The sequence below is a fragment of the Muntiacus reevesi genome, chromosome 2 (genome assembly GCF_963930625.1).
Source record: "Muntiacus reevesi chromosome 2, mMunRee1.1, whole genome shotgun sequence".
Classification (NCBI taxonomy): Eukaryota; Metazoa; Chordata; class Mammalia; order Artiodactyla; family Cervidae; genus Muntiacus; species Muntiacus reevesi.
The window spans coordinates 62,400,246-62,426,318 of record NC_089250.1 but is presented as its reverse complement, the minus strand read 5'-3'; the positions used below and the strand labels follow the sequence as shown (position 1 = coordinate 62,426,318).

The 26,073-nt window shown below is 40.1% G+C and overlaps 1 protein-coding gene across 7 annotated transcripts in view; it reads left to right on the top strand.

Annotated features, from left to right (window-relative positions):
- Positions 1-26,073, top strand: part of NCOA6 (nuclear receptor coactivator 6) — a 94,541-nt gene that overhangs the window by 54,521 nt on the left and 13,947 nt on the right. For 4 of the 7 annotated variants that reach the window (XM_065921858.1, XM_065921859.1, XM_065921856.1 and 1 more), the window contains 7 exons: positions 6,029-6,157; positions 6,890-7,726; positions 9,774-9,920; positions 12,446-13,562; positions 16,080-16,201; positions 19,444-22,407; positions 25,386-25,454. In XM_065921858.1, coding sequence (XP_065777930.1) covers positions 6,029-6,157; positions 6,890-7,726; positions 9,774-9,920; positions 12,446-13,562; positions 16,080-16,201; positions 19,444-22,407; positions 25,386-25,454 — 5,385 coding nt within the window. The remainder of the gene's footprint in view (positions 1-6,028; positions 6,158-6,889; positions 7,727-9,773; positions 9,921-12,445; positions 13,563-16,079; positions 16,202-19,443; positions 22,408-25,385; positions 25,455-26,073) is intronic. The other 3 variants (XM_065921861.1, XM_065921860.1, XM_065921862.1) reach the window with 3 other exon arrangements.

Genomic DNA, 26,073 nt, shown 5'->3' with positions numbered 1-26,073 from the left:
TATTCAAATAAGCCAGAAAAGCACAGCTGCTGTGGTTGAAGGAGAGTCTCAGTATGTGAAATTATACCCGATCATTCACTTCCAACCTACCACAGTAGCTCTTGAAGAAATGCAGCAGAATAGAGAAGCTCAGTTTGTAAAGCCATTTTTTTCTGAACTGTAACTGAAGAGTTGGCCATGGAGAATTGGAACTAGGTTTTTATCCTGGCACTGCCACTTCATGTTTACCTCAAGCGAGCCACTACCTCTCCATGCAACAGTTTCTACACTGAGATAATAGTCCCTATAATCTTTTGAGCTCTTGCTTGAAGATGGATGAGCCTTGAGCAATGTAGCAGACCTTCACTGAGTTCCTGTTGTATGTCAGGACCTGTATTGTTGGGCTGTTTTGGAGTACTGTATGGTAAATGGAAAATACCCAACCTGGAACCTATAGTAGGGAGTTAAATAAATTTAGTTCTCCACAGAAGTCTGAGCATTTGGTGTTAAGGCAGCTTGATGAGAGATTATAGGTGACACTGTTGCCTCTATTGAAGAGCCAGAAGAGTGGGCAGAGTATAGCCAAGTTGCATATAGTTAGTGGAAGAAAGACCAGACCTAGGATGAGACTCAGGAAATCTGGGTTCTAGTCTCAACTTCCGGTCAGATGTTTTAATAGTTACTGGCCGTAGTTACCTGTAAACATGTTTATGTCCAAGAAACAATATTTCAGATCCCTTCCAACCTTAAAATGTTAAGACTCCATTAAGCCAATATCAGCACACTAATTGCAAGCTCTTCTAGTATCTGGCAAACAGCAGGCATCTTTACTAAGTATCTCTGAAAACTGAGTGTAAATTTTAGTGATGTATGTAGTTCATTATCAACATAGGAAACTTAAAAGCTTTAGGTTGAAATTAGATTGGTGTTTAATGAAGGACACTGTGATAAAATATACAATATAAAGTTTCAAGAATAATCAATTAGTAATGATTTGTAGTTACAGTAACATTTTAACACCTAAGTATCTTTTTTTACTGCCAAGCATACTTAAAATAAGAATGTTTCTTCTCTGTTGTCTGTTGGGACAGTGTATGCAAACAAAATTTAATATTTAGTTAAACTAAACAAATTTTTCTAGGGAAAGAGACCTTAACTACCCTCTAAAACTATAATAAATAATTTTAGAATTGTGTATCTAGAATGTCTTTCTTAGATTAAATTATTCTTAACACTACTTTATTCTCTTTGCATTGGCAACAGAAACTTGACTGATAAGCAGGAGTCTTTTGAAATGAAAACCAAATCCATAGCAAATTTTTTTTCATAGCTTCATAGAATTCCAAGATTAATGAGGTACCACAGTAGTCATTTAGTCATGTGTCACTACTGATGTTTTGAACTGATAATTCTTTCCCGTGGGGAGCTGTCCTGTGCCTTGTAGGATGTTCAGCAGCATCCCTGGCCTCTGCTGTCAGGTGCCAGTAGCACCACCACACCTTCCTCCCAGTTATGCCAACAGCTGCAGGTCTGCAGACCTTTCCAGATATCCCTTAGTGGACAGAATTGCCCCCAGTTGTGAAGCATGACTCTAGTCAAGATTCCCACATCGTGCTAGAATGTATTCTACAGTATCACCACTGAACATGTTAGCCAGCATGTGCTTAAATGTTTCTGGAGATAGGAAGCTGATTGTAGACTAAGACAACCTATTTCTTTCTATTTCCCAAGAACTTTCTTGCTAGCCAATTACCATCTTTGGAAAGTGGGGTGGGTTTCCAAAGAAACAAATCCATTTTTAACAGGTAAACATTTGCCTAACTGCGCTGTCTCCGCTACAGAACATCTGAAAATGTCAGATAAAATAGAACATTTAATGCACAGATGAGCTTGTAAGACAATAAGGGAAAATCCCCAGGGCAAGAACAAAGAAGAACATTTAAATAGCAGTGAACACATGAGGGGAGAAGGAAATGGCAACCCACTCCAGTATTCTTGCCTGGAGAATCCCAGGAACAGAGGAGCCTGGTGGGCTGCTGTCTATGGGGTCACACAGAGTCGGACGCGACGACTTAGCAGCAGCAGCAGCAGCAGCAGAACACATGAGGAGATGCTGCAGGAGCCAAGGGATTTGAGTTTTAATGGCCAGGAGGGATAAAATAGGAAGCCTTGCCTTGGGTCAACATAAAGAAGAAAGTTAGAATTCAGAATCCTTCATGAAACCAGTATTTTCAGTAAAAGGTAGATAAGAAAAAGTTTCACTCTCTGGTGCAGGAGGCCGAAGGCAAAACTTTTCTCTCTTGGCCTGGACTCTAGTTGAGTGGGGGAAAGGGTGGTTATAGAATTGTCTTCTCTATCCTCATACATGTTGGACATGTGTCATTGAAATGACCCAGGAACAGCAAAGCTAAGTTATTAAATGATTCTGAAGTGGTAATAACCATTGAAGCTCTCACCCCAAACCATTGCAGATTTTTCATACTTATTGCCTGTTATAAACGAGCTCATTCTCTGAATTTATAAAATTTAAGATTAGACCCTCTTTCCAGAATTCTAGATAATAGGAATATCAGCATGTTTAAAATAATGAAAATTCTAGGAAGAGAACAAGACACTATCAAAACACAAAGAGAATTTAGGGGAAAAACAGAATCCACAGAAATTTTAAAATTATTTAAAAAGTAACTTATTCAACCAATTAGAGACAGCTGAATTGGAAGGTGAATTTGAAGAAATTACTCAGAATGCAACAGACAATAAGTAAATAGAAGGAAATATGAAAGAGGTCAAGAGAAGTGAAGGATAAAATGAAAAAGCCTAATGTATGTCCCTGAAAAGAGTTTCAGAAGAAAATAAAGAAATTGAGGAGTGACAGTAGTGAGAGAATGGCTGAAATTTTTCCAAAATTGATGAAAGATACAAGTCCTCAGATTCAGAAGTCCAATAATTCTGAGCCCTACCAAAAAAAAAAAAATTCACATCTAGACACAAAATTGTAAAACTGCAGAGCAGAAAAACAGGGAGAATGTTAAAAGCAATTCAAAATAAAGCCCCAGTGATTTACAAAGGGAAGATTATCAGACCCACAGCTAATTTCTCAGTGGCAACATTGACGCCATGAAACATGAGGATAATATTTTCAAAGTGATGAGAAAATTAACAGCCTAGAATTTTAAACAAAAGCTATAGTATCAAGAGTAGTGTGAATTAAAGACCTTTTTAAAGAGACTAAGAGAATTTACCATTAACAGACCCTTGCTAATTGAACTGCTCAAGGATGTACTTCAGGAAGAAGAAAATTGAACCTAAGATGGAAGAAATAAGAGCTAAGAAGGAATGGTGAGCTAAATAATTGGTAAACATTGGGTAAATGTAAATAAACATTAACTTACTTAGTAATAATGATGATCATACATGACCTTTAGATATGTCTGCTGACATTTTTAAAATATCACTGAAATAATAGAAATAGAAGGTATAATTTCTAAACTAGTAGTGGAGGGGTTAAAAGGAAGGACATGATGAAAAAAAGTCCCAATAAAATTCAGAAGTAGGAAAACACAGAAAAAACAGGGTAAAAAACAGTGATATCATAAAATTATAAAATATACCAGTAATTAACAGTAAATGCAAGTGGATTATAAGCACTGATAAAAAGAAAGTGATTAATCAGATTGACTAATTCAGATTTAGCTATGTACTCTTAGAGGAATCATATAAAATATAAGGTCTCTGTTCATAGTTAAAAGGATAGAAGAAAATAGAGAATCCAGGTGAATATTAACCAAGAAAAAGACTATTTTTATCAGATAAAAAGCATTACTGGAGATAAAAGGGATGACTGTAAAATATAAGAGGAAAAATCCAGGAAGATAACTAAACTTTTGTGTTTTTAATAAACTAGCTTTAAATATGTGAAGTAAAAATGGCCCAGATTCATGTAGATAGCAAATCTTAAGGAAGATTTTTACACACCTCCGATAGTAATTGGTGGATCAAACAAAAATTAGTAAGGTTAAAGAAAGCTCAAACAATATAATTAAAATAGTTTGAGATAATGGGGATACTTAGAAACTGTACTAATAATTCAAGAATTCCTAATCTTCTCACGTATGACATTTGTATAAACTGATTATGTTATTCCAAAAGCAGGTTTTAGTAAATACCAAATACAGGTATCACACAGATCATTTTCTCCGACCATAGTACAGTTAAGTCAAGTCAGCGGCGAAAAAGAAGAAAAAATTAAAATATCCCATATTTTTAGAAGTTTTAAAATGTATTCTAAATAACCGGTGATTTTTTTAAAAAAGCATTAAAGATGGACATTAGAAAATATTTAGAAGGAAATAATGAGAATAGTTCCCCAGTGGCTCAGCAGGTTTAAGAATCTGCCTGCAATGCAGGAGATTGCAGGTTCGATCCCTGGGTCGGGAAGATCGCCTAAAGGAAGAAATGGCAACCCACTCCTGTATTCTTGCCTGGAAAATTTCATGGACAGAGGAGCCTGGCAGGCTACAGTCCATAGGGTCACAAAGAGTCAGATACAACTGAGCACATAACATGGCAATGAAAATAGTACATATCAAAACTTGTGAGATGTAGACAAGAAAATTTGACCCCTCAGATATTTAGAGCAGTCTGAAATATCTAATCTGAGGTATCTAGAGCTATCTGAAAATTAAAAGACTAAGTGTCTGATAGAAGAATGAGAAAAAGAACAGCAAAGTAATAATTTAGGAGGAAGGAAATAATAAAGGTAAGAGCAGAAATAAGTGAAGTATGGATTAAAAAACCCAATGGAAAAGAGCAGTAAAACCAAAAGATGTTTCTCTGAAAAGACAACTAAAATTGTTGATCCTAGTAAGACAAATAAAAAAGAGAGATGCATGAGCAGTGTAAAGAATGATAAAAAGTGTACACTTTAAAGGGTGTATTTTATTATGGTATGTGAATTATATCTCAGTTTTTAGAAAGAATGGGAAAAAAGAATATTCATGAATAACTTTATGCTAATAATGTGAAAGCATTGGCAAATTAACAAGTTTCTTGAAAGTATAATTTAACTGAAACTGACTTAGTAAGATATATCGAATGAAAAATCTACAACTACTTAAGAAATAAAATAATCTGTCTCCCTGTGAATCAACTAGTATAACCACAGGCTCAGATGATTTTACAGGTGAATTTTACTAAACATTTAAAGAACAGATACACATATTCTTTCAGAGCATAGAAAAAGAGGAAAGGTTCTTTCCAACTCACTCCAAAATTGTTTTCATCGTGATGCTAAAATTAGGACGAGAGCAGAGGATAATTATAAGTTGTTTTCACTTATAAAGGTAGATGCTATTAATAAATCCTAGAAAATCTAATAGTATCAGAAATTAGCAAGATGTGAATCAAGAGGAGTTCTCAAACCTTTAGTCAAAGTATAAATTTGGTATAACCGCTTTTGAGAGCAGTTTACCAATATCTAGTAAAATTGAAGATGCTTATCCTTTAAAATTTAGCGATTTTAAGTATGTAGTCTAAAGAGACTCTTACATGTCTATGGAATACAGGGCAAATACATGCCATTGCAAAATTCTAACGATGAAAAGTCAGTGTTCATCAGCAGGCGAATGGATGTATTGACTCCATAAAATGGGGCACTATTATAGTCAGGGTGGGTGAATCTCAAAACATACTATTAAGTGAAAAGGGGAATTGAAGAATACATATAGAATGGTATCACTTATACAACAATTAAAAACATTCAAAAAATGTATTGCAGTTTATATATGTAGAAAAGATAAAAACTTGGAACTGTTAACCCCAGATGTAAGATAAGGAGGGAATGGAATGAGATTGGGAAGGAGTAGGAGGCTTCTTATATATATTTGCATATATATATATGAAGCAGGCAGGGTAGAATGTTTACATTTAAATAAGGTAGATGGTGGTGTAAAAATTTTCTATACCTTTTTACATCTTTGAAATATTTCATTAAAAACAAGCATTGTGTCAATTCCAGTACTCTATTCTAGAGATTTTTTTTTTTCTCTAGGATTAATAAGGATGACCAGTCCTGCCACTGTTATGATACCCCAGGGTGGAAACGTGTCATCTTCCATGATGGCACCAGGCCCCAATTCAGAACTGCAGCCCAGGACTCCGCGCCCTGCTTCTCAGTCAGGTATTGACCTCTAACCTTTGAGAACTGAAGAGGCTGCACTGCCTGCACAGAGCATCGTAGAATTCAGCTCTCTCTCTGATGCCAGATTTCTAACTGCCCAGCTTAAATGCTGTTTTCTATATAAAATCTGCCCTAGTTTCTTCAAGCTGGAAGTCATTATTTCCTTTTCAAAATTTCTTCTCAGAGTTTCTCACTATTCTTATCAGTTATACCCCAACATTCCTAAAAATGTATTCCGTGGCCTACTTAATCCTGCTCCTCCATAACCGAGAATTCTGTAGTGAAGTAAATTTGGTTAATGTGTCCTACTAGATCCTCCCTCCCAGAGATCCAAAAGTAACATGTTGGAAGCACTGAAAGTCCTATAGTGAAGAAACCTGTCTAAGGCTGTTAGGTCCAGTGTCTCCCAAACCTGATTGACTTTCTTTTTTGTTTTGTTTTCTGCTAATACTAATGAACATAGTTCCTCAGAATATGTTTTGGAGAATACTGCTCTGCATAGTTTGTCTGGCTCTTATATCCACTTGAGAATCATACGCTCTTTATAGACAAGATTCAGTCTTTCTCTCATCTCGGTAGTTGTTTTGCATTATAGTAAATGCTCACAAACATTTCATTAAATGATAATAGAAGATTTTACTCTGTTTTTTCAGAATTGCCAAGACTCTAGGATTGCTCTAGAATCTAGGTTGCAGTAAGTTAATTATTGCTTTGTTGACTATCTTTAAACAGATGCAATGGATCCACTCCTCTCTGGGCTCCACATACAGCAGCAGAGTCATCCCTCAGGATCTTTAGCGCCTCCGCACCACCCAATGCAGCCTGGCCCTGTGAACAGACAAATAAACCCAGCCAGTTTTCCCCAGCTGCAGCAGCAGCAGCAGCAGCAGCAGCAGCTGCAGGCAAGACCCCCACAGCAACATCAGCAGCAACAGCCACAGGGAATCCGACCCCAGTTTACTGCCCCTACTCAGGTGCCTGTTCCTCCAGGCTGGAACCAGCTGCCTTCTGGAGCCCTTCAGCCTCCTCCAGCCCAGAGTTCTCTGGGCACAATGACTGCAAATCAAGGGTGGAAGAAGGCTCCCTTGCCTGGCCCAATGCAACAGCAGCTCCAGGCAAGACCATCCTTAGCCACGGTACAGACACCTTCCCACCCTCCCCCTCCATATCCCTTTGGCAGCCAGCAAGCTTCACAAGCCCATACAAACTTTCCTCAGATGAGCAACCCAGGCCAGTTCACAGCTCCTCAGATGAAGAGTTTGCAGGGAGGGCCCTCTAGGGTCCCGACCCCCCTGCAGCAGCCCCACCTCACCAACAAGTCTCCTGCCTCCTCACCCTCCTCCTTCCAGCAGGGATCCCCTGCTTCCTCCCCAACGGTTAACCAAACTCAGCAGCAGATGGGACCAAGGCCACCTCAAAATAACCCACTTCCCCAGGGATTTCAGCAGCCCGTCAGCTCTCCGGGTCGGAATCCTATGGTTCAACAGGGAAACGTGCCACCTAACTTCATGGTGATGCAGCAGCAACCACCAAATCAGGGGCCACAGAGTTTACATCCAGGCCTAGGAGGTGAGGAACACTGGAGCTATTTGTGTTGGTAACTTGACTGGAGCTAGATCTTAGTAGCACTTCAATTTTTAAAATTAATGGAGGGAGTGAAACGAGGATGTAACTATTTGATTTTGTGAATATAGTGATGACACTTGATGTGACTTAGTTAACTTGATACATTATGCAGCATCTTACTGGTTATGTTTAAGCTAGTCCTCTGGATAAAAACGCAGGTAAAATTCAATGTAGCTATATGTTCATTTTGTTTTTCAAAATATTTTTGCCTGATCTTGTACTAGTAAATTAAGGCATCTGGAAGAATCATGGTTTTATTAACAAGTTAAGCTGCTCCACTGTTGAAAAAATTAAGGTTATGCAGTAGAGCAAAATTGAAAAGATAAGTGTAGGGTTTTGTTGGGGAAATGGCCCTGTGGTTTTCAATTTTGATAATCCTAGTCAGCAAAAATATTATTAGCATGGTATTTGTTAAATTTGCTTAAAGTATTAAAGGGGAGTAAGTTCAGAAATCATTGACTTTTACAGTTTTATAATGCCAATGCCTGCTCCTTAGAGAGGGAATTCCACCAGTTATACCTAAAGGAGATTTATTTATTTATTTTGTAAGGTGCCTCTTGTATGAAGAAAAAGCAATGGAGCTTAATGTGTGAGAGGTAAAACGATTACAGTAAAACTTATCCATCTCCATGTTTATTATTTATTCTTATTAATCATTGATCTAGTGCACATGAATGTGCTTGGAGCTTTTCAGTAAGGTATAGAGAGTGTAATACTGTCACCTGATAAACATACCCCCACCAAAAGACACCCATTGCCTATCCAGAAAAAAAAAAAACCCTTGCATCTTTAATGCAACATAGCAAAGGCATGTTCCCATGATTTCTGGTAAAATTAAGTCGCTCATCAGTCTTTTCACTCTCTTGTAATTATTTTTACTGACATGCAGGCTGCAATATTTGAATCATAAGAAGTTTTGAGAAAATGCAAGAATGTTTTGGCTCCAAACTTCACTGTTCTGGGCATCTAGCCTTGGATCAGTGGGGGCTGGGTAGTCCCTCCTGCAAATGTGATTACTGATATAATTACAATGGAAGCATGCAAATGGGGACTTGTCACTGCTAAAGAAAGGACAAATGCATATTTGTCTTCAGAGCGTTTTTCAGGACATTGAAAATTTGGCCCTTAAATAAATGGACTAATTCAAGTGAGCTTAGGTCTTGATGCTTTCATAGAGCAAATGATGTGCTCACCTAGGTGATCTGGCCACATCCAGGCCTATGTTATAAACAGTGAATGGGTTCTGAGATTCTTCTTATTATAGATTTGTTTTCTGAAATTAAACCTTCCTATAAAAGAAAGTATTACTTTAGTAAGATTCCATTAGAGCACAGTTTTTGGTACCATAGCTGTCAGAATTTCAGCAAACCCTTTTGAAGGGAAGGTGTAATGATAAATTTAATATAACCTCACTTTGATGCTCCTATAAATTGTTTCTGATCTCTTGTCTCTTCCAAAGAGACCAGCACAATACAGGGGAGATATTTTTCCACAAAGAAAATTGTCATCTATTCCCTCAATGGAAAAAAAAAAAAAAAAAACCACCTACCTATGCTTAATATCAGGACCCAGGTCTTTGTTTTATAGTATTTCTGATCAGTTTGTTTATGAGAGAATTTAGTGTGTTCCTTTGGTACCTATGTTAAAGTATGTAAAGGTTTGGGGTCCGTTGTTTTGCAGAAAAGTGAACCCTAAACCTTGCTGTGACGTGGCCTCAGATCACATTTAGGGAGCAGATTGCCATCTTTTCCTTGGCATGTTCAAAGTGTAAATTTTTTAGTATTTCTTTTTCATTTTGACAATGCTCATGTAAGATATTGTGTTGATTTTTTTAACCATCTTTCCCAACCTTGTTAAAGATCCTACCAGTGTGACAGAGAGAGCTAAGCCAGTGGAGACTTCATGCAGCTCATCCTTCCTTATTCATTCCACATCTAAGCAAGAGTATAAATTTGCTAGGTAACTGCCTTACTCGTTGTTTTCTATTAAGGAATGCCTAAACGCCTCCCACCTGGCTTCTCAGCAGGACAGGCCAATCCGAACTTTATGCAAGGTCAGGTGCCTTCGACCACAGCAACTACCCCTGGGAATTCAGGAGCCCCTCAGCTGCAAGCGAATCAAAATGTCCAGCATGCAGGTTTGTTTTCTATGACTTATTCAGCCAGCATTTATTGAACATTGTGTGGTAGGTAGACAACAGGATATACAGAGAAATATAAACCTTGATCCTTCCCCTTCGTTTCAGACCTATAAATATTCTTTCAGGGCAATAACTGTTATATTGAAAGTAGGTAAAATGTCTTGAAAAATCTGGAAACACCTAAAGAAAGGAGATAAACCTACAGGTAGAGCTGGAGTCAGCATTTTTTTTTCCTGAAAAGAACCAGATAGTAAATATTTTAGGCGTCACAGGTTATATGTTCTCTGTTGCAGCTACCTAACTTGGCTGTTGTAGCACCAGAGTAGCCATAGACTCATTCATAAATGAATGAGCATGGCAATGTTCCACACTGCCTGTATGCTAATGCAAAACTATATTCCTGAGCTCTGAGTGAATTCATGTCTGTTTAAAAGCTGGCAATGGGCCTCGTTTGATCCGTGGATCATAGGTTGCTGATCCCTCAGTTAGTAAAACGACAGAAGGTATTTCTGGCAAAGAAGATGGTAGGTACAAAGGCATGGAGGTACATAGCATTTTGAACAACTGCAACATTTAAAATCTTTATAATTCATGTTAACATTGTATATGTTGAGTGTCTGAATTCTGGTTTACAAGGTGGTGTTTGAAGACCAGGTTTTATCAGTACAGGTGAAATGCCAGTAGTGTATTGTATATAAGAAGAAATTTAGGAGGGCATATTGTGTACAGCAGAATGGCTAGAAAGTATTTGTAAGCAATATGTATTAGCCCAGACTGCATGTATCTGATTGCTGTTAGGTAGCACATGATTAATCCTCTTACCCTTTCTCATAGGGAGTTTGGATTGAGGTAGCACAAATACCTTCTGAGCTCCCATGCCCATTTGGAGTTAGTTTAGTTCCACTGTTAACTCGAAATCACTAAGGAAGGAGAGCAGTTCAAAACTTAAAAAAGTTCAACCTACCTCTTGAAGGGCTGAAGAAGTGTAGGGCAAACCGTGACTTTTCCCATCTGCCAGTGCAAAACTATAATTCCTGAGCTATGTAAATTCACGTTCTATAGGAAGTTTTAAAACAGTAATAAAATCATTCATAATTCCTCCACATAAGCACAGCTGTTTTTTATTTTTATATGGTGCCTTCCCCATGCACTTACTGTTTTGATTTCTCCATTTATCCCATCTAAGATAGCTCTACTCTTGTCTGTCGTTTCCTGTTCTCTTATTCTACTTCTCTTGTTAGCTTTTACTTCTTCCTGTGAAAATACTTTATCTGTTTGTTATTTTTCTCTTGCCAACTAGACTCCAAGGGGTAAGGGATTTGGTTTGTCTTGCTTATTGATGTTACCTCAGTACCAGAAGTGCCTTGCACATATTAGGTACTCAATAGATGATTGTCGATTGAATGAATATATACTGGAATATTTAGTGTATATAGTATATACAGTGGTCATGGAATTCAGTTTAAGGCCCGTCTGGAAGATCTTAGGAGTCAGGAAAAATCTAGATTGTATGAACAAAGGACAGTTTGTCCCCTGCCTCCTGGCTGGAGCATGGACTGGCTTGATAACTTCATTGTGGCTATCACTTTTTAGTCCCCATTTAAAAATGAAAAGGGTAGGGAGGAGATAAAATAAGCTAGAAGGTTATTCTGCAGAAAGGAAGAGAGACTATAAGCAGCTATAGGAAAATTCCAAAGACCTAACAGTAAGTATACACTGTGGCAAGCCAGGAAGTGTTCTTTGTCTGAATTGGAAATAATTAAGAAGGCTAAAACATGCCCCATGTGGTCTACTAGAGACTGCCCCAGAGAGGGTCACTGAAGCTTTATCATCCTTTCCTGACTGTCCTCTGCTTGCAGCTTCTTACTTGTCTGTCAGTTGACTTCCACTAGAGTCTCAGCTTCCAGGTCAAGATTAAATAATTTTTACCACATTGGGGTGGGGGAGACCTATCTTTAGGAAGTATTAGCTGTTCTTTTCTTTAAAGTGAAGCATCCAGATAACACATCCATAACCTTGGAGAGTCTTTATCACAGTGTCCCAAGGAGCATTGTTAAACGTCTTCTCAGCTTTGCTGAGATTTTCTTAAGAGGCTGCAGCACATTTTTTGTTTCCTGATTCATCTAAAGGAGAACTTATTTCATTACCCATAGCATTTTTCATTAATTTTCTTCATTTTAAGATAGTTACAAGTTATTTTTAAATAATGAGATGCTGCCTTTCTTTGTTTAGTCTAAGAGAAAGAAAACTATATTGATCTTCAAAATGTTATCAAGTTACCAAATAGGAATAAAGAAATGGTTTCTCTTTCTCTATTGTATGGTCACTGAGAATGTATGCCACAGTCACAGCCTCATACTATAGAAAACTCACAGAAATATGTTAAACATAGCATATCTGTTTATGTTGATCACTGGATATGGGTGAGGGGTGTTTTTCTAATTAAGGTAATTTGAGAATCTTAATACCAACAAGATAATAGTATTTCTTGCTGAAACTGTGCCTTTTTTTTTTTTTTTAAGGTGGTCAAGGAGCTGGTCCTCCTCAAAACCAGATGCAGGTGTCCCACGGGCCACCAAATATGATGCAGCCCAGCCTCATGGGAATTCATGGCAACATGAACAACCAACAGGCTGGTAGTTCTGGGGTTCCTCAGGTGAACCTGGGCAACATGCAAGGCCAGCCCCAACAGGGCCCACCATCTCAACTGATGAGCATGCACCAGCAGATCGTGCCCTCCCAGGGCCAGATGGTCCAGCAACAAGGAACCTTGAACCCTCAGAACCCCATGATCCTTTCAAGGGCCCAGCTTATGCCGCAGGGTCAGATGATGGTGAATCCTCAGAGCCAAAATCTTGGGCCCTCGCCCCAAAGGATGACCCCACCCAAGCAGATGCTTCCCCAGCAGGGCCCCCAAATGATGGCGCCACATAACCAGATGATGGGGCCTCAAGGGCAAGTTTTGCTCCAACAGAATCCAATGATAGAGCAGATCATGACCAATCAGATGCAGGGGAATAAGCAACAGTTTAACACTCAGAACCAATCTAATGTCATGCCGGGACCAGCACAGATAATGAGGGGACCAACGCCAAACTTGCAAGGAAACATGGTGCAGTTTACAGGACCGATGTCAGGACAGATGCTGCCGCAGCAAGGGCCCGTGAACAACAGTCCATCTCAGGTTATGGGGATGCAGGGGCAGGTCTTGCGGCCACCAGGGCCAAGCCCCCACATGGCCCAGCAGCATGGTGATCCTGCTACGACAGCAAATAATGATGTCAACTTGTCACAGATGATGCCAGATGTTAGCATGCAGCAAAGCAACATGGTCCCCCCCCACGTGCAGGCCATGCAGGGGAACAGTGCCTCGGGAAACCATTTCTCGGGCCATGGGATGCCCTTCAATGCACCTTTCAATGGAGCACCCAATGGAAATCAAATGTCCTGTGGTCAGAATCCAGGCTTCCCGGTCAATAAGGATGTCACGCTGACAAGCCCGTTGTTGGTCAACTTGTTGCAGAGTGATATCTCTGCAGGCCATTTTGGGGTAAACAATAAGCAAAACAATACCAACGCAAATAAACCGAAGAAGAAGAAGCCCCCTCGGAAGAAGAAAAATAGTCAGCAGGACATAAAGTAGGTTGTGATAGTCTTGTCTGAAATCTTATTCATTTATTTCTATGTGAACAACTTTTTTTGATGGAAATTTTTGAGCATGTATAAGAACAGTATAATGGAATTCCCCGTGCTTCAGATTTTCAGCTCATAATCTGTCTTGCATTCATTCATGTTCTTCCCATTACCTCTTGATTATTTTAAAGCAAGTTCACTTTAAATATTTCAGTGTGTACCTCTAAAAGATAAGGACAGTTTTTTTGTTTTCTGTTTTTTATGACCACATAATATGATTAGCACACCTGGAAAAAACTAATGCTTCCTTCATATTCTCACATATCCAGACAGTGTCCAGATTTCCCTGATTATCTCAAAATAATTTTTTTTTTTGTTTACAATTTGTTCAAATAAGGAGCCAAACAGGCTTCATATATTGCAGTCAATTGATATATGTCTCTTAAGTGTAGTCTCAGAGGGAATTGTGCCATTCAGAGCCTGAGAAGTAGCCAGTGCTACCACACTACAACTCTACAAAGCACGTCAAGCTTGTAATGACTGCTGGGGAACCAGAGAGGCTATGTGTGTTTTAGGAATGAAAACTACTTATGGAGACTCCCTTCTGTCTCTCAAATAGAAATGGTTTTTTGTGCAAATGCCTTTCTTTTAAAGGCTCTTTATCATCCTTAGCAGCTTAAAACCTAAAAGATGATTAGACCTTTTCAATCACCTTTTGGTAAAGGTGAGTCTTTTGCAAGATCACAGTGGGAAGGGCAGTTAATTTATATTTCGTTTCCTAATCTAAGTGTTAAGTCATATTTTTGGCTTTGATAAAATGACTCCCAAAGGAACATTGATTAAACTGGATTTTCTGCCTTTAATCACAGAACTGAAATCCAGAGACATTTATTACCAGAAAATAATGACTGCGGAGTATAAAAGCGGGTTAATTCAAGTAAATTACTAAAATTATAGAAGAGAATAGGGGAGCTTTAGTTAATCAAACATAAATGTTCAAAATAAAACCATCTATTGGATTAGCCAAAAAGTTTATTCACATTTGTCCATAACACCTGGAAAAAAACTGGATGAACTTTTCGGCCAACCCAATACCTTTCTCTCAGTCTTCTCACAATATGCCTTTGGTTGTACTATAAAACTTATCATATTCATTTTCTTCTTGAATCTTATAAATCAGAATTCAATAATTGTATATTAGCAACCTGTATTTTTCCTGAATTCAGAATTAGTAAACTCTTTGGTTATCTGATTTTTCCAATAGCTCTTTTTAAGTTAAATTCTTTACTGTCAATCTGTATGGGAGTAACATTTCTGTCGCAATATTTATTCCTTTCAGTAATCTAGGAGTAACACTGCAAGGTACTTCAGTTGCCATTAGTATGGATTTTTGCTATCTGTACCAGCACTTAGGGAGTTGCTTACTTGTTACGGCTACAGATTGTGGAAAGGGCGTTATACTACATCAAGGCTCCTGGGAATGGAGACAGTAAGTTAAAAGGAAGAGCGCATGCTCCCAGCTCTGCCACTAGCTTACCATGGAATCTTCAGCCTGTCTTCTTACACCTCTGTGGGCCTTTGTTTTTTCATCCAGTAACATGAGGTGGCTAGACCTGAGATAATTTTTTAGCAGTATAATTCTTTGAAAGTAAAGAATACTACAGGAATCCTTACTTATAATTGAAGCAAGAGAGAAGTCATTTAAGGAGCAAATCAATACAGGAATCTAGATGTGCTTAGGACCTGCTTCAGGTTCTAAATTCCCATGTGCTAGAGCTTTTAAAATGGGTTTAAGGTAAGGTTTATGAAACTACAGAGTACAACCAGATAAAATACTGTCTAAAAGTAGGTGACTAATACCAGGGCGAAAACGAAATGAGAGCTGTGAGCCCTGCGTCTTTGGGAATGTGGGTGTTTCTTCATTTTTTTCCTTCTCTAATAAAATTGTAAGGTACACCTAGGTGAAAATGAAAGCATCCCAAAGCTGATGGGGATGTCTGTTAAATAGACATTCTGCAACAAAATTAATTAGCTTTGTTCTAGTATTCTCCAGCTTTCTTTGTTCTCTGAATACCATTTCATTAGCCAGTCTACAATTTCTTGCAAGGTGTTATGAATTGTTGGAGCCACCATTGCAATATTCACAAAAAAAGAAGTCTAGATTCCCTGGTTCAATTTGATAGCTACCCCAAAGATAGTGTGGTTTCTTAGGAACAGTACTACTGATAACCCAAAATCAGCTGTTAAAACATTGGATGGATAATTAAATGAAAATCATTATATCAGAAATTTGTAGAAAGCACCTCAAGTAAATAACCATTTATTAAATTAAGTGGATTTTAACATTTAATGAAATTGGCAGATTTTTTATGCCAAATATTGAATGTTTTATCAGACTAGAGAGATATAGATAATTCTAAGAATGATAATGCAGATGGATTTATTCAGACATAGGGGAGGGGTTAAGCAATTTTCATGTATAAACTGTACAACTTACTCGCAAACGTGTAATTTATTTTTTAGCACCCCAGATACCCGCCCAGCTGGTCTGGAGGAGGCTGATCAACAGCCATTGCCTGGAGAACAAGGAATTAACTTGGACAGCTCAGGCCCTAAACTGCCAGAATTTTCAAACCGACCACCAGGTGATAAAATGTTAGCTAAAGTTTATATACTTGTCATCATTTATTTACAGCACTATAAGGCTTTTTTTCAAGGAAACAATAGTATTTTATTTTGTTTACTAACTAGACTACTTTAGTGATTTAGTGTGTCTAGTATTTGGAAACTTTGCCTTGTTAGTAAGTAAAAAGTTTCAAATATAACCTCTGAAAGTGTGTGTATGTGCATGTGTATGTGTATATATTTGTGTGTGTGTGTATTTTGCTCAAATTATTCTTTGTTATTTTAGGTCCTCATAAAATCAAACTAAAGTTAGTCAGTGCCTCTTTATTCTTGTCAATATCAAGGTTCTAGTTGGCATCAAAATGGAATAAGATTAAATGAAATGAAGCTTTCACTCTAATCCTGCTTGCTGCCTTTCCTGAACCTTTTCTACTGGGACTTTCTCAAAGCAGAGAACTACCAGGGTTTAAAATAAGATTTTTTAATAGAGCTTTTATTATGAATCTTTAAACATTAAAAAATATGTAAAGAGTAATGAAAGAGACACTTATGTACTTCCTACCCGGTTAATGATAAAAAGACCAGTATTGTTGAAGCCCTCTGTGTTATATCCCCCTCTGATTATAAAATAATACCATCCTCTTAAAATGTTGGAAGGGAAAAAATCTCCTAAAATTAATTCATTCTAACCTAGCTATTATAGAACCAAGGCCAGCTGCCACAATGTCTCCAAACCTGGTTACAATTAGCCCGAGCAGTAATTTGTAACTTTATTCCCCTATGAGGAAGACACACAAACCTATCACATTTAGGCCACACTTCCCTGTGTATACAAAGGATTAAGTTTTGTTCCTTCCTTTCTAATTATTCCACCTCCTTTTTGGCATATAAGTGGAAGTGATTTTGTAAGTTATTTTAGGGATAAACTTCAGTATCCTTAATTTATGTATTTTAAAAGTGAATCCAAAAAAAAAGTAAATTCATTATGATGTCAATACTATGTGTTACTGATTGCAAATTGTTTGGGCACACCACATTTCCCATCGGTGAATTGCAGCAGCACAGTTGAGGCTGGGAGGTCACCAGTCTTTGGTGGGTATGTCCAGAGGCGTTATGAGCAGGAAGGCACCTTCTTCCCTCAGACTCATCTGAATTCTATAAATCCCAGAGGTTCTCACACACGTTATTGCTTCCTTTCTACAGTTTGCCAACTGGAAGCCTATAGGCTGAATTTGGCCTGCAATATATTTGAATTGTCATGCAGAATATGAAAGCAAACAGAAACCTGATTTTAGATGTCTTTAGGTAGAGCATCAGCTCTGCAGTTTGGCTCTGTCCACAGAGCTGCTACTGTCTTACAGCAGCCCACTTCTCTTATTTGCCAGTCTGGCCCCTAAAGGAATATGAATTTTCATCTTTTGATTAATAAATTTGATCTTTGATTATGTTATATGCACTGTGTGTGTCCTGGCTGTGCCTCTCCACCATTCTGTCACCACGACCCCAGTCTATCTTCTTACCATTAGTGCTCTTTGGACTGCTGCCTCCAGCTTCTGAAACCTTTATAGCAGTCATGCAAGCCTTAACTGTTACTTTCAAGAGGCTGCTGTGTTGTCTATGCTGCTCTCTTTGGTATTTATGTTGTTTGGTGCCCTCATTTTAAAGATGAAGGCATTTGTGTCATAGCCTTGACATCAACGGGCTTGTAATTTCTATAGAAATTACAATTTTCTTCACATGGGAACCTGAGTTAAACCTATAGAAATGCCATATGTTGTTGGTGTTATAAATGTAAAGAAGTCAGTTGGGCCTAAAACAAAAAAGGATTTAAAAAAAAACAAAACAGCTTTAAAACTGGATTCTGGGGACTTCCCTGGTGGTCCAGTGGCTAAGACTGGACCCAGTGCAGGGGGCCCAGGTTTGTTCCCTGGTCAGGTAACTAGATCTCACATGCTACAACTAAGACCCAGCACAGCCAAATTAGTAAATAATTTTTAAAAAAAATTGTACTCATTGGGGTCATGTCTGTCATTGGCCAGAAGACATTGATTAGCTATTAAACACAGGGTGTGAACCTATGGATCAATAGCATTTGATAGCTGCTCTGTGAAAATCTGGAGCGGGCACTTCTGACCGCCAGAGCCCGCTGTCCTTATGCCTGTGCCTTCATAAAACTTTCCTAATATGTTTTTTATGTAACAATGAAATAAATCTAGTTTGTAAAATTGTATCCCAGCTATATGTCCACTTTTTCCCACTGAACCACCTTTATTCTTGGTCCTTTCTGCTGATTATGTAAAATGCCAAATAAAATCTTCACAAAAGAAAGAATCATTTGAGATGTTGCCTTCTAGAAATCTAAAAGGCATTGTCCTCAGAATTCTTTTCCCAAAATTATTTTTTATTCCTGAGGGCTATGCTTCTTGCTCACTTATTTTCCACTTATGGATTCAAAGACAGTATTTCTCCAAATACAGTTTGACATGTAAAAAAGTACATGGAAATTAGCATTTGTAAAAAGAACTTCAGTGCCCTCATTTTCTTTTCAGTGTGTGTGTCAGCTTCTAGTCAGCTCCTACTATTTATTAAACTGACTTACATTGGAGGGACAGTTAAATTCACTGGGTTTCCCAAAGAAGCAAGCCGGAGGGTGCAGCGTGGTGTGTGAAGCCAATGGATTGGAGTGATTTTAAATCCTTCTTTCTTAAGGAATTGAACCCTAGAACTTTATATTTTACTTCTGTTGAAAGAATAAAAAGGCTATCTTCGATGCTGGTGTTTTCAACAAAACCAAGTCTTTAAAAAAATTAATCTGTGCTAAAAGAAAAAAAGTGTATCTTAAATGCTTCATTCACAAATCCAGTGAAATGTTTACTATGCCTGCATGAGAGTCCAGTACTGGGTGGTCATCTGTGTGCTGTTGATGGAGTTGTCCTCATTTCATCTGAATGTGAGGCTGGCATAGACTTGGCCAGTTTCAGTGCATAGCACAGTGCCTGTTAGAGTCTTAGTACAGTGATGCCTCATGCAAACGCTGAAGACTGAGGAGCTCCAGGTTCTCGATGCTTTGCTTTTTGCTTCCTGAAGCAGCGTGCCTCTTTGCTTACGCCAGAGAAGGAGGGGCCACCCCTTACCCCCCTGGGAACGGGCATGCCTGAACTGTTTGTGCCACCTAGATGAGTATTGCTTGGCCATCCCCTAAAGGTCGCAAAGCTTTTCTTGCTGAAAATCTAACTTCCCTGATTTTGGGGGCTCGTTTTAGGTTATCCTTCTCAACCAGTTGAACAGAGGCCACTTCAGCAGCTGCCTCCTCAGCTCGTGCAGCACGTGGCACCCCCCGCACAGCCGCCACCGCAGCCACCGCAGCCACCTCCCAGTCAGCCACAGTCTCAGCAGCAGCAGCAGCAGCAGCAGCAGCAGCAGCAGCAAATGATGATGATGCTCATGATGCAGCAGGACCCCAAATCCGTTAGGCTTCCGATCTCCCAGAATGTCCACCCGCCCAGGGGCCCACTGAACCCAGACTCCCAGAGAATGCCCATGCAGCCGAGTGGCAGCGTGCCTGTCATGGTCAGTCTGCAAGGCCCTGCCTCGGTGCCGCCGTCACCTGACAAGCAAAGAATGCCAATGCCTGTGAATACTCCTCTGGGAAGCACTTCAAGGAAAATGATGTACCAGGAGAACCCCCAGAACCCTGCCAGCTCACCACTGGGAGAGATGTCCTCGCTCCCAGAAGCAAGTGGCAGTGAAGGACCGTCCGTCTCAGGAGGCCCAAATAACATGCCTTCACATTTAGTGGTCTCCCAGAATCAGTTAATGATGACAGGGCCAAAACCTGGACCCTCACCGCTTTCAGCAACTCAAGGTGCAACTCCCCAGCAACCTCCTGTAAATTCCCTGCCCAGCTCTCATGGCCACCACTTTCCAAACGTGGCTGCTCCCACCCAAACATCTAGGCCTAAAACACCCAACAGAGCCAGCCCCAGACCCTATTATCCTCAGACACCCAACAACCGCCCTCCCAGCACGGAACCTTCAGAAATCAGTCTGTCACCAGAAAGACTCAATGCCTCCATAGCAGGGCTCTTCCCCCCACAGATTAATATTCCTTTACCTCCCAGGCCAAATTTAAACAGGGGCTTTGATCAACAGGGCCTAAATCCAACAACTTTGAAGGCCATCGGGCAAGCACCTTCAAACCTTACCATGAATAATCCTTCCAATTTTGCTGCCCCACAGACTCACAAATTAGATTCTGTGGTGGTGAATTCTGGAAAGCAGTCTAATTCTGGAGCACCAAAACGGGCGAGTCCAAGCAACAGCCGCAGGTCTAGTCCTGGGTCAAGTAGGAAAACCACCCCAAGCCCTGGGAGACAGAATTCAAAAGCCCCTAAACTTACACTTGCCTCTCAAACAAATGCAACATTGTTGCAAAACGTAGAGTTGCCAAGAAATGTATTGGTTAGTCCTACTCCTTTGGCCAATCCGCCTGTACCTGGGAGCTTCCCTAACAACAGTGGGTTGAATCCTCAGAATCCTACCATACCTGTAGCCACAATAGGGGGTGTTCTGGAGGATAACAAGGAGAGCTTGAATATGCCACAGGACAGTGATTGCCAGAATTCCCAGGTTAGGAAGGAGCAGGTAAACATTGAGCCAAAAGCAGTCCCTCCCCAAGAAGTGAAAATGGTTGCCCCTGAAGATCAATCCAAAAAGGATGGGCAGCCTTTGGATCCTAACAAACCTCCCAGTGTTGAAGAGAACAAAAATTTGGTGTCTCCTGCTATGAGGGAAGCACCAACATCGCTAAGTCAACTACTTGACAACTCTGGAGCTCCTAATGTGACCATTAAACCCCCCGGGCTTACAGATCTGGAAGTAACACCTCCAGGAGTGTCTGGAGAGGACCCGAAAAAAGCATCTGTCATTCCCTCCCTTCAGGATCCGTCTTCTAAAGAACCCTCCAGTTCCCTAAATTTACCTCACAGTAACGAGCCGTGTTCAGCCCTTGTGCATCCAGAATTGAGTGAGGTCAGTTCCAATGTCACCCCGAGCATCCCTCAGGTAATGTCAAGACCGGTCAGCTCTTCCTCCATTTCCACTCCTTTGCCCCCAAATCAGATAACTGTTTTCGTGACTTCCAATCCCATCACGACTTCAGCGAACACATCAGCAGCTCTGCCAACTCACCTGCAGTCTGCGTTAATGTCAACAGTTGTCACAATGCCCAATGTGGGTAACAAGGTTATGGTTTCTGAGGGACAGTCAGCTGCTCAGTCAAATGCCCGGCCTCAGTTCATTACACCCGTCTTTATCAATTCATCCTCAATAATTCAGGTTATGAAAGGATCACAGCCAAGCACAATTCCTGCAGCCCCACTGACAACCAACTCTGGCTTGATGCCTCCCTCCGTTGCAGTCGTTGGCCCTTTACACATACCTCAGAATATAAAATTTTCTTCTGCTCCCGTGCTGCCTAATGCCCCCACCAGTAGTCCTGCTGCAAACATGCAGACAGGTCGCCCCTTGGTCCTTAACTCACGAGCCGCCCCTGTTCAGCTTCCTTCCCCGCCTTGTACAACTTCTCCAGTTGTTCCTCCTCACCCCCCTGTCCAGCAAGTCAAAGAACTGAATCCAGATGAGACTAGCCCTCAGGTGAGCACCTCAGCAGATCAAAGCACTCTGCCCTCTTCACAGACAGCCACAGTGGTTTCTCCCCTTTTGACCAATAGTCCAGGATCCTCTGTCAACCGGCGAAGCCCAGTCTCGTCTAGTAAGGGCAAAGGTAAAGTGGACAAAATCGGCCAGATTTTGCTGACCAAGGCATGTAAAAAAGTTACAGGCTCCCTTGAGAAAGGGGAAGAGCAGTATGGTGCCGATGGAGAGACTGAAGGCCAGGGGCTAGAGACCCCGGCTCCAGGGCTCTTGGGAACGGAGCAGTTATGCTCAGAGCTGGACAGTAAAACCCCAACTCCCCCAGCGCCCACTCTGCTCAAAATGACCTCTAGCCCTGTGGGCCCGGGCTCCGCCTCAGCAGGACCCAGCTTACCTGGCAGTACGCTCCCCACCAATGTACGCTCAATAGTAACCGCTCTGGTACCCTCTGAACTCATCTCTGCGGCGCCGACCACAAAAAGCAATCATGTTGGCATAGCATCTGAGCCACTTGCAGGTGGCCTAGTGGAGGAGAAGGTGGGATCTCATCCAGAGCTTCTGCCCAGCATAGGTATGTACTTGATACCTGGCATCATCTCGTGTCAATTTTTGATGACCTATCCCACCAGAGAAAGCATGGCTTCTTTTCTACTTGGAGGAAGAAGAGTGGGCTAAATGGCTATAGTGGTAGTTTCATTTATTTGAAGTACATTGGGAAATATACTTCCTATTAAATTCCCATGTTGTTTACATTACTAATATGGTTCTCTCTCAACTCCTAGAATAATGATATACCTTATATTTTTATAAAATTTTTTCATTTTACAAAGAAGCATTTTTACATATGTTACCTCATCTTCATACCAACCTTGTCAGGTAACACTAATCTCGTCCTACGTGGGAAGCTCCGAGTTCAGTTGTTCAAAGTCTGTATGTGAGCGTCTAATTTAACCTTGTCTCTTAAGGGTGAACCGCAGCTCCTGCAGGTTCTTACGGTGGTAAAGACTTGCTTTCAACTGTTCAGAGCAGGTTTCTCATAACCCCTTCCTCATTGTACTCTCTCCCAGGGATTCTTTCCTTCTGACTGGCTGGGGGAGAGCTTTCCAGAAAACCAGGCTTCATGGTAATAGAATGGAAGGAGGTATCACAGTGCCAACCAACATTTACCAGCTGTTTGGTCTTAGGCAGGTTACTTTACTCCAAACTTGAGTTTCCTCCTTTGTCATATAGGGACAGTAGTAATTGTAAGAATTCAATGAGATACTGCATGTAACATGATTAGCATGTTACAGGGTTACAGGGCTAGAATATAGTAATCATTCAATAGTAAGTATTCTTATTACCAGTTTCTTTTTGACGCAGTCTCTTTGAAAATTAGACCATCCCATTGATGTATTTCTAGTTCAGATTATTTCCTATGTACTAGTAAGGTGGGCTACTTCATAGGAAACATAGGTGTCCTTACATTTCCCTTCCTTCCCCCTCACCACCACTCCACGCCACCTCCCCACCTCTACACACACACATAATGTTCCTCCTTCTGTGAGGTTTAAGTGCTACAGAGCTCTGTACCCCACAGTAGAATCAGTCAAAAACTGCCAAAGCTCAAAGGACCTTTGCTATATTCTAGGCCAGTCAAGAGCCCCTGTCTTGTTTATGTGGCTAAAATGCTTGGAGGGGCTGGAGGAGGGGCGGAAAGAACACAAGCTTCAGGACAGGATCATAGTTCAAGTTCTAGCTCCACTGATACCAGTTGTGGTTGGATAAATCCCTTAACCTCTTATAAGCTATGGACTTCACCTGTAAACTGAGATTTTGTAGATAATTCCTACCTCCCAGAATTGATACAAAGATTCATTGAGGGGCTTAGCATACAGGCCAGCATGCTGCCTCCCACAGAGCCCAGGAAAGGCTAATTCTCCTTCTCTCTACCTGTTCACTTCAATACCAGAGATGCAGGGAGGGATAAAGGCCTTTAATTAGTTCTCTGTCCTTGGAGGAGAAAGACTTCATAGGGCTGGATACTATATTAATAGATTTCTGGTTCTAGTTCTGTTGGTGTAGGTGAGCCCTAAGAATTTTTCAAACCTGCTAAAATTTTTAAAAGAATTAAAAATATGTGACATAAACATGTTTTCCACTATTATATGTTTCCATTCTACTTCCTTTCGGGTAACTTTCCCCTCTGGTACCAAGAGAATAATGATTTAGAAAATATTTTATCAGGGTCCTATATAATCCTAGAGAAATACATGAGTGTTAGGGAGATGAACCAGTAGTTGGAGAGAAACTTCTCAAATTTAGATAAGATGATTTCCAGTCTTTTTCAAAGGCCTTTTGTGATTTTATCTTAAGAGTGTGAAAAACCAATACTGGAGTAAAAAATAAAAGTTATAGTTTTAAGCTGTATTATATAAGCATCCAAAATAAATTCTTAACACAAATGCATCATTGACTAAGCAGAGAGAGAAATCTGCAAGAGTCCCATTTGCACAAGAAGATAAAACTTATTGTTGTAGAATTTATCTAGGATGTTTGAGTATCAAGGTGGGAGGACTTAACCTTGAGTGACTGTGGCATATCTATGCCCTCAATCTTTACTGTATGATCCAAGAAGTTTCCATTCTAGAGTACATTGTGTATTCTGTTCCACTCCTCTTCAGGGGCCCAAGTTCTCTTTGTCCTTCAAAGCCTGATTCTGACGTTGCTGCCTCTAGGGTACCTTCAGATTTCTCAGTTTAGAATTGATCTCCCTTGCTTTGTACTCCCATAGCACTTTGTACTTTATGAATCTACTTCATTTTAACATCACAGTTCACTCCCGAGTGCCAGTTGTATATACTTCTTTAATATTAGACTGAATTTCTGATGGGCAAGAAGAATGTAATTTGGTCTTTAGAGACCTTAGGGGTGCCTAGCACAGAGCCTTGCCCCTAGAAAGTTCTTGGTAACTGTTTGTTAGATAAGTAGATAACATCAAATTGATTTGCTTCATTAAATATGAATTGAATACCTGCTTTATGCCCATCATAATTGCCAGGTGCTATAGAAAAGTACAAGATAAATTATATGATTCATTTCAGTTCTCAAGGAATGTAGTCTTTAGAGAATTGAAGCAGTTTTTTCAGTGCTAAGGTTGGATGGTATAATTGTCCCTCTGAAAGAGGTTTGGGTTGCCTGCCGAAGTATGCTTTGGGGTGTTTTAGAATACTGGACAGAACTTGACTCCAAGAAGCAAAAATTATAAGTGCTATTATCTTATGGCCATATTCTTCCTTGATCTTTGTACATAAAAAAAGGAATAACAGACTCTCCTCACGGCAGTCTTTGTTACTGAGTGTTAAAGTAATAATTTTTAAAGTCAGTTTTGAAATGTACTGTACTTTCAAAGTTAACTTCAAGTACTGCTTTCCAAGAGTATATGTATTTCAGCAGTTACTTAGCTCTTGATTCGGTGCTTTCTACTTTGTTCAGAAAAGAAAGTTAAAGACCTGTTTCTTTCTTTTTCTTTTCTTTTCCTTTTTTTTTTTTTTTAACTTCTTGCCTTAGCTCCTTCACAGAGTTTAGTCCCAAAGGAAACTCCAGCCACAGCACTGCAGGGGTCTGTTCCCAGACCAGGTAAGGCCCATCCTGGAAAACTTTCTAGAGTGGAGTTGATCGCATTTGAAGGAACCACTACTGTTCTCAGTGTGCCAGGAAATGGCTGAAACTGTCTTGCTTGCTTTAGGGCAGACTTTGGTTGAGTGGCAGCTCATGCAGTACTATCTGAGGTTATTTTTCCCTTGAGCAACTTGCTCTCTGACGCATTCCTGGTGTCAGCCAGGGAACTCAAGAAGGGCATCTCAGTGCCCATTGTCTGTCTGCCACCCAGCTGTGGGTGGTTTCCATTGCACGGTTTGCCCTGTTCCATGACCCTGCCCCCGTACTTGGCCCCTGACTGACTGGCACATGCTAACTCACTAGGATGGCAGGCATTATTGCATTAAGATAGTAATTGCACTATGATATCAGGAGTGCAGCCTTGTTCCGAAAACCTAGACTGCAGTGAGGTAGCCACTCCTCCAGAGTCAGAGTCATTTCAGTCATCTCTGGATGGCATTAAGTTTCTTCCCATGACCAAGATATTGTAAATAGCACTAGGGATGGTGTTTCTGGAAGGTGGAGTCCATGGTAATCTGACAGATAACTACTATGAGATGCTGGGTCAGCTCTGAATGCATGAGGATCTTGATGGCAA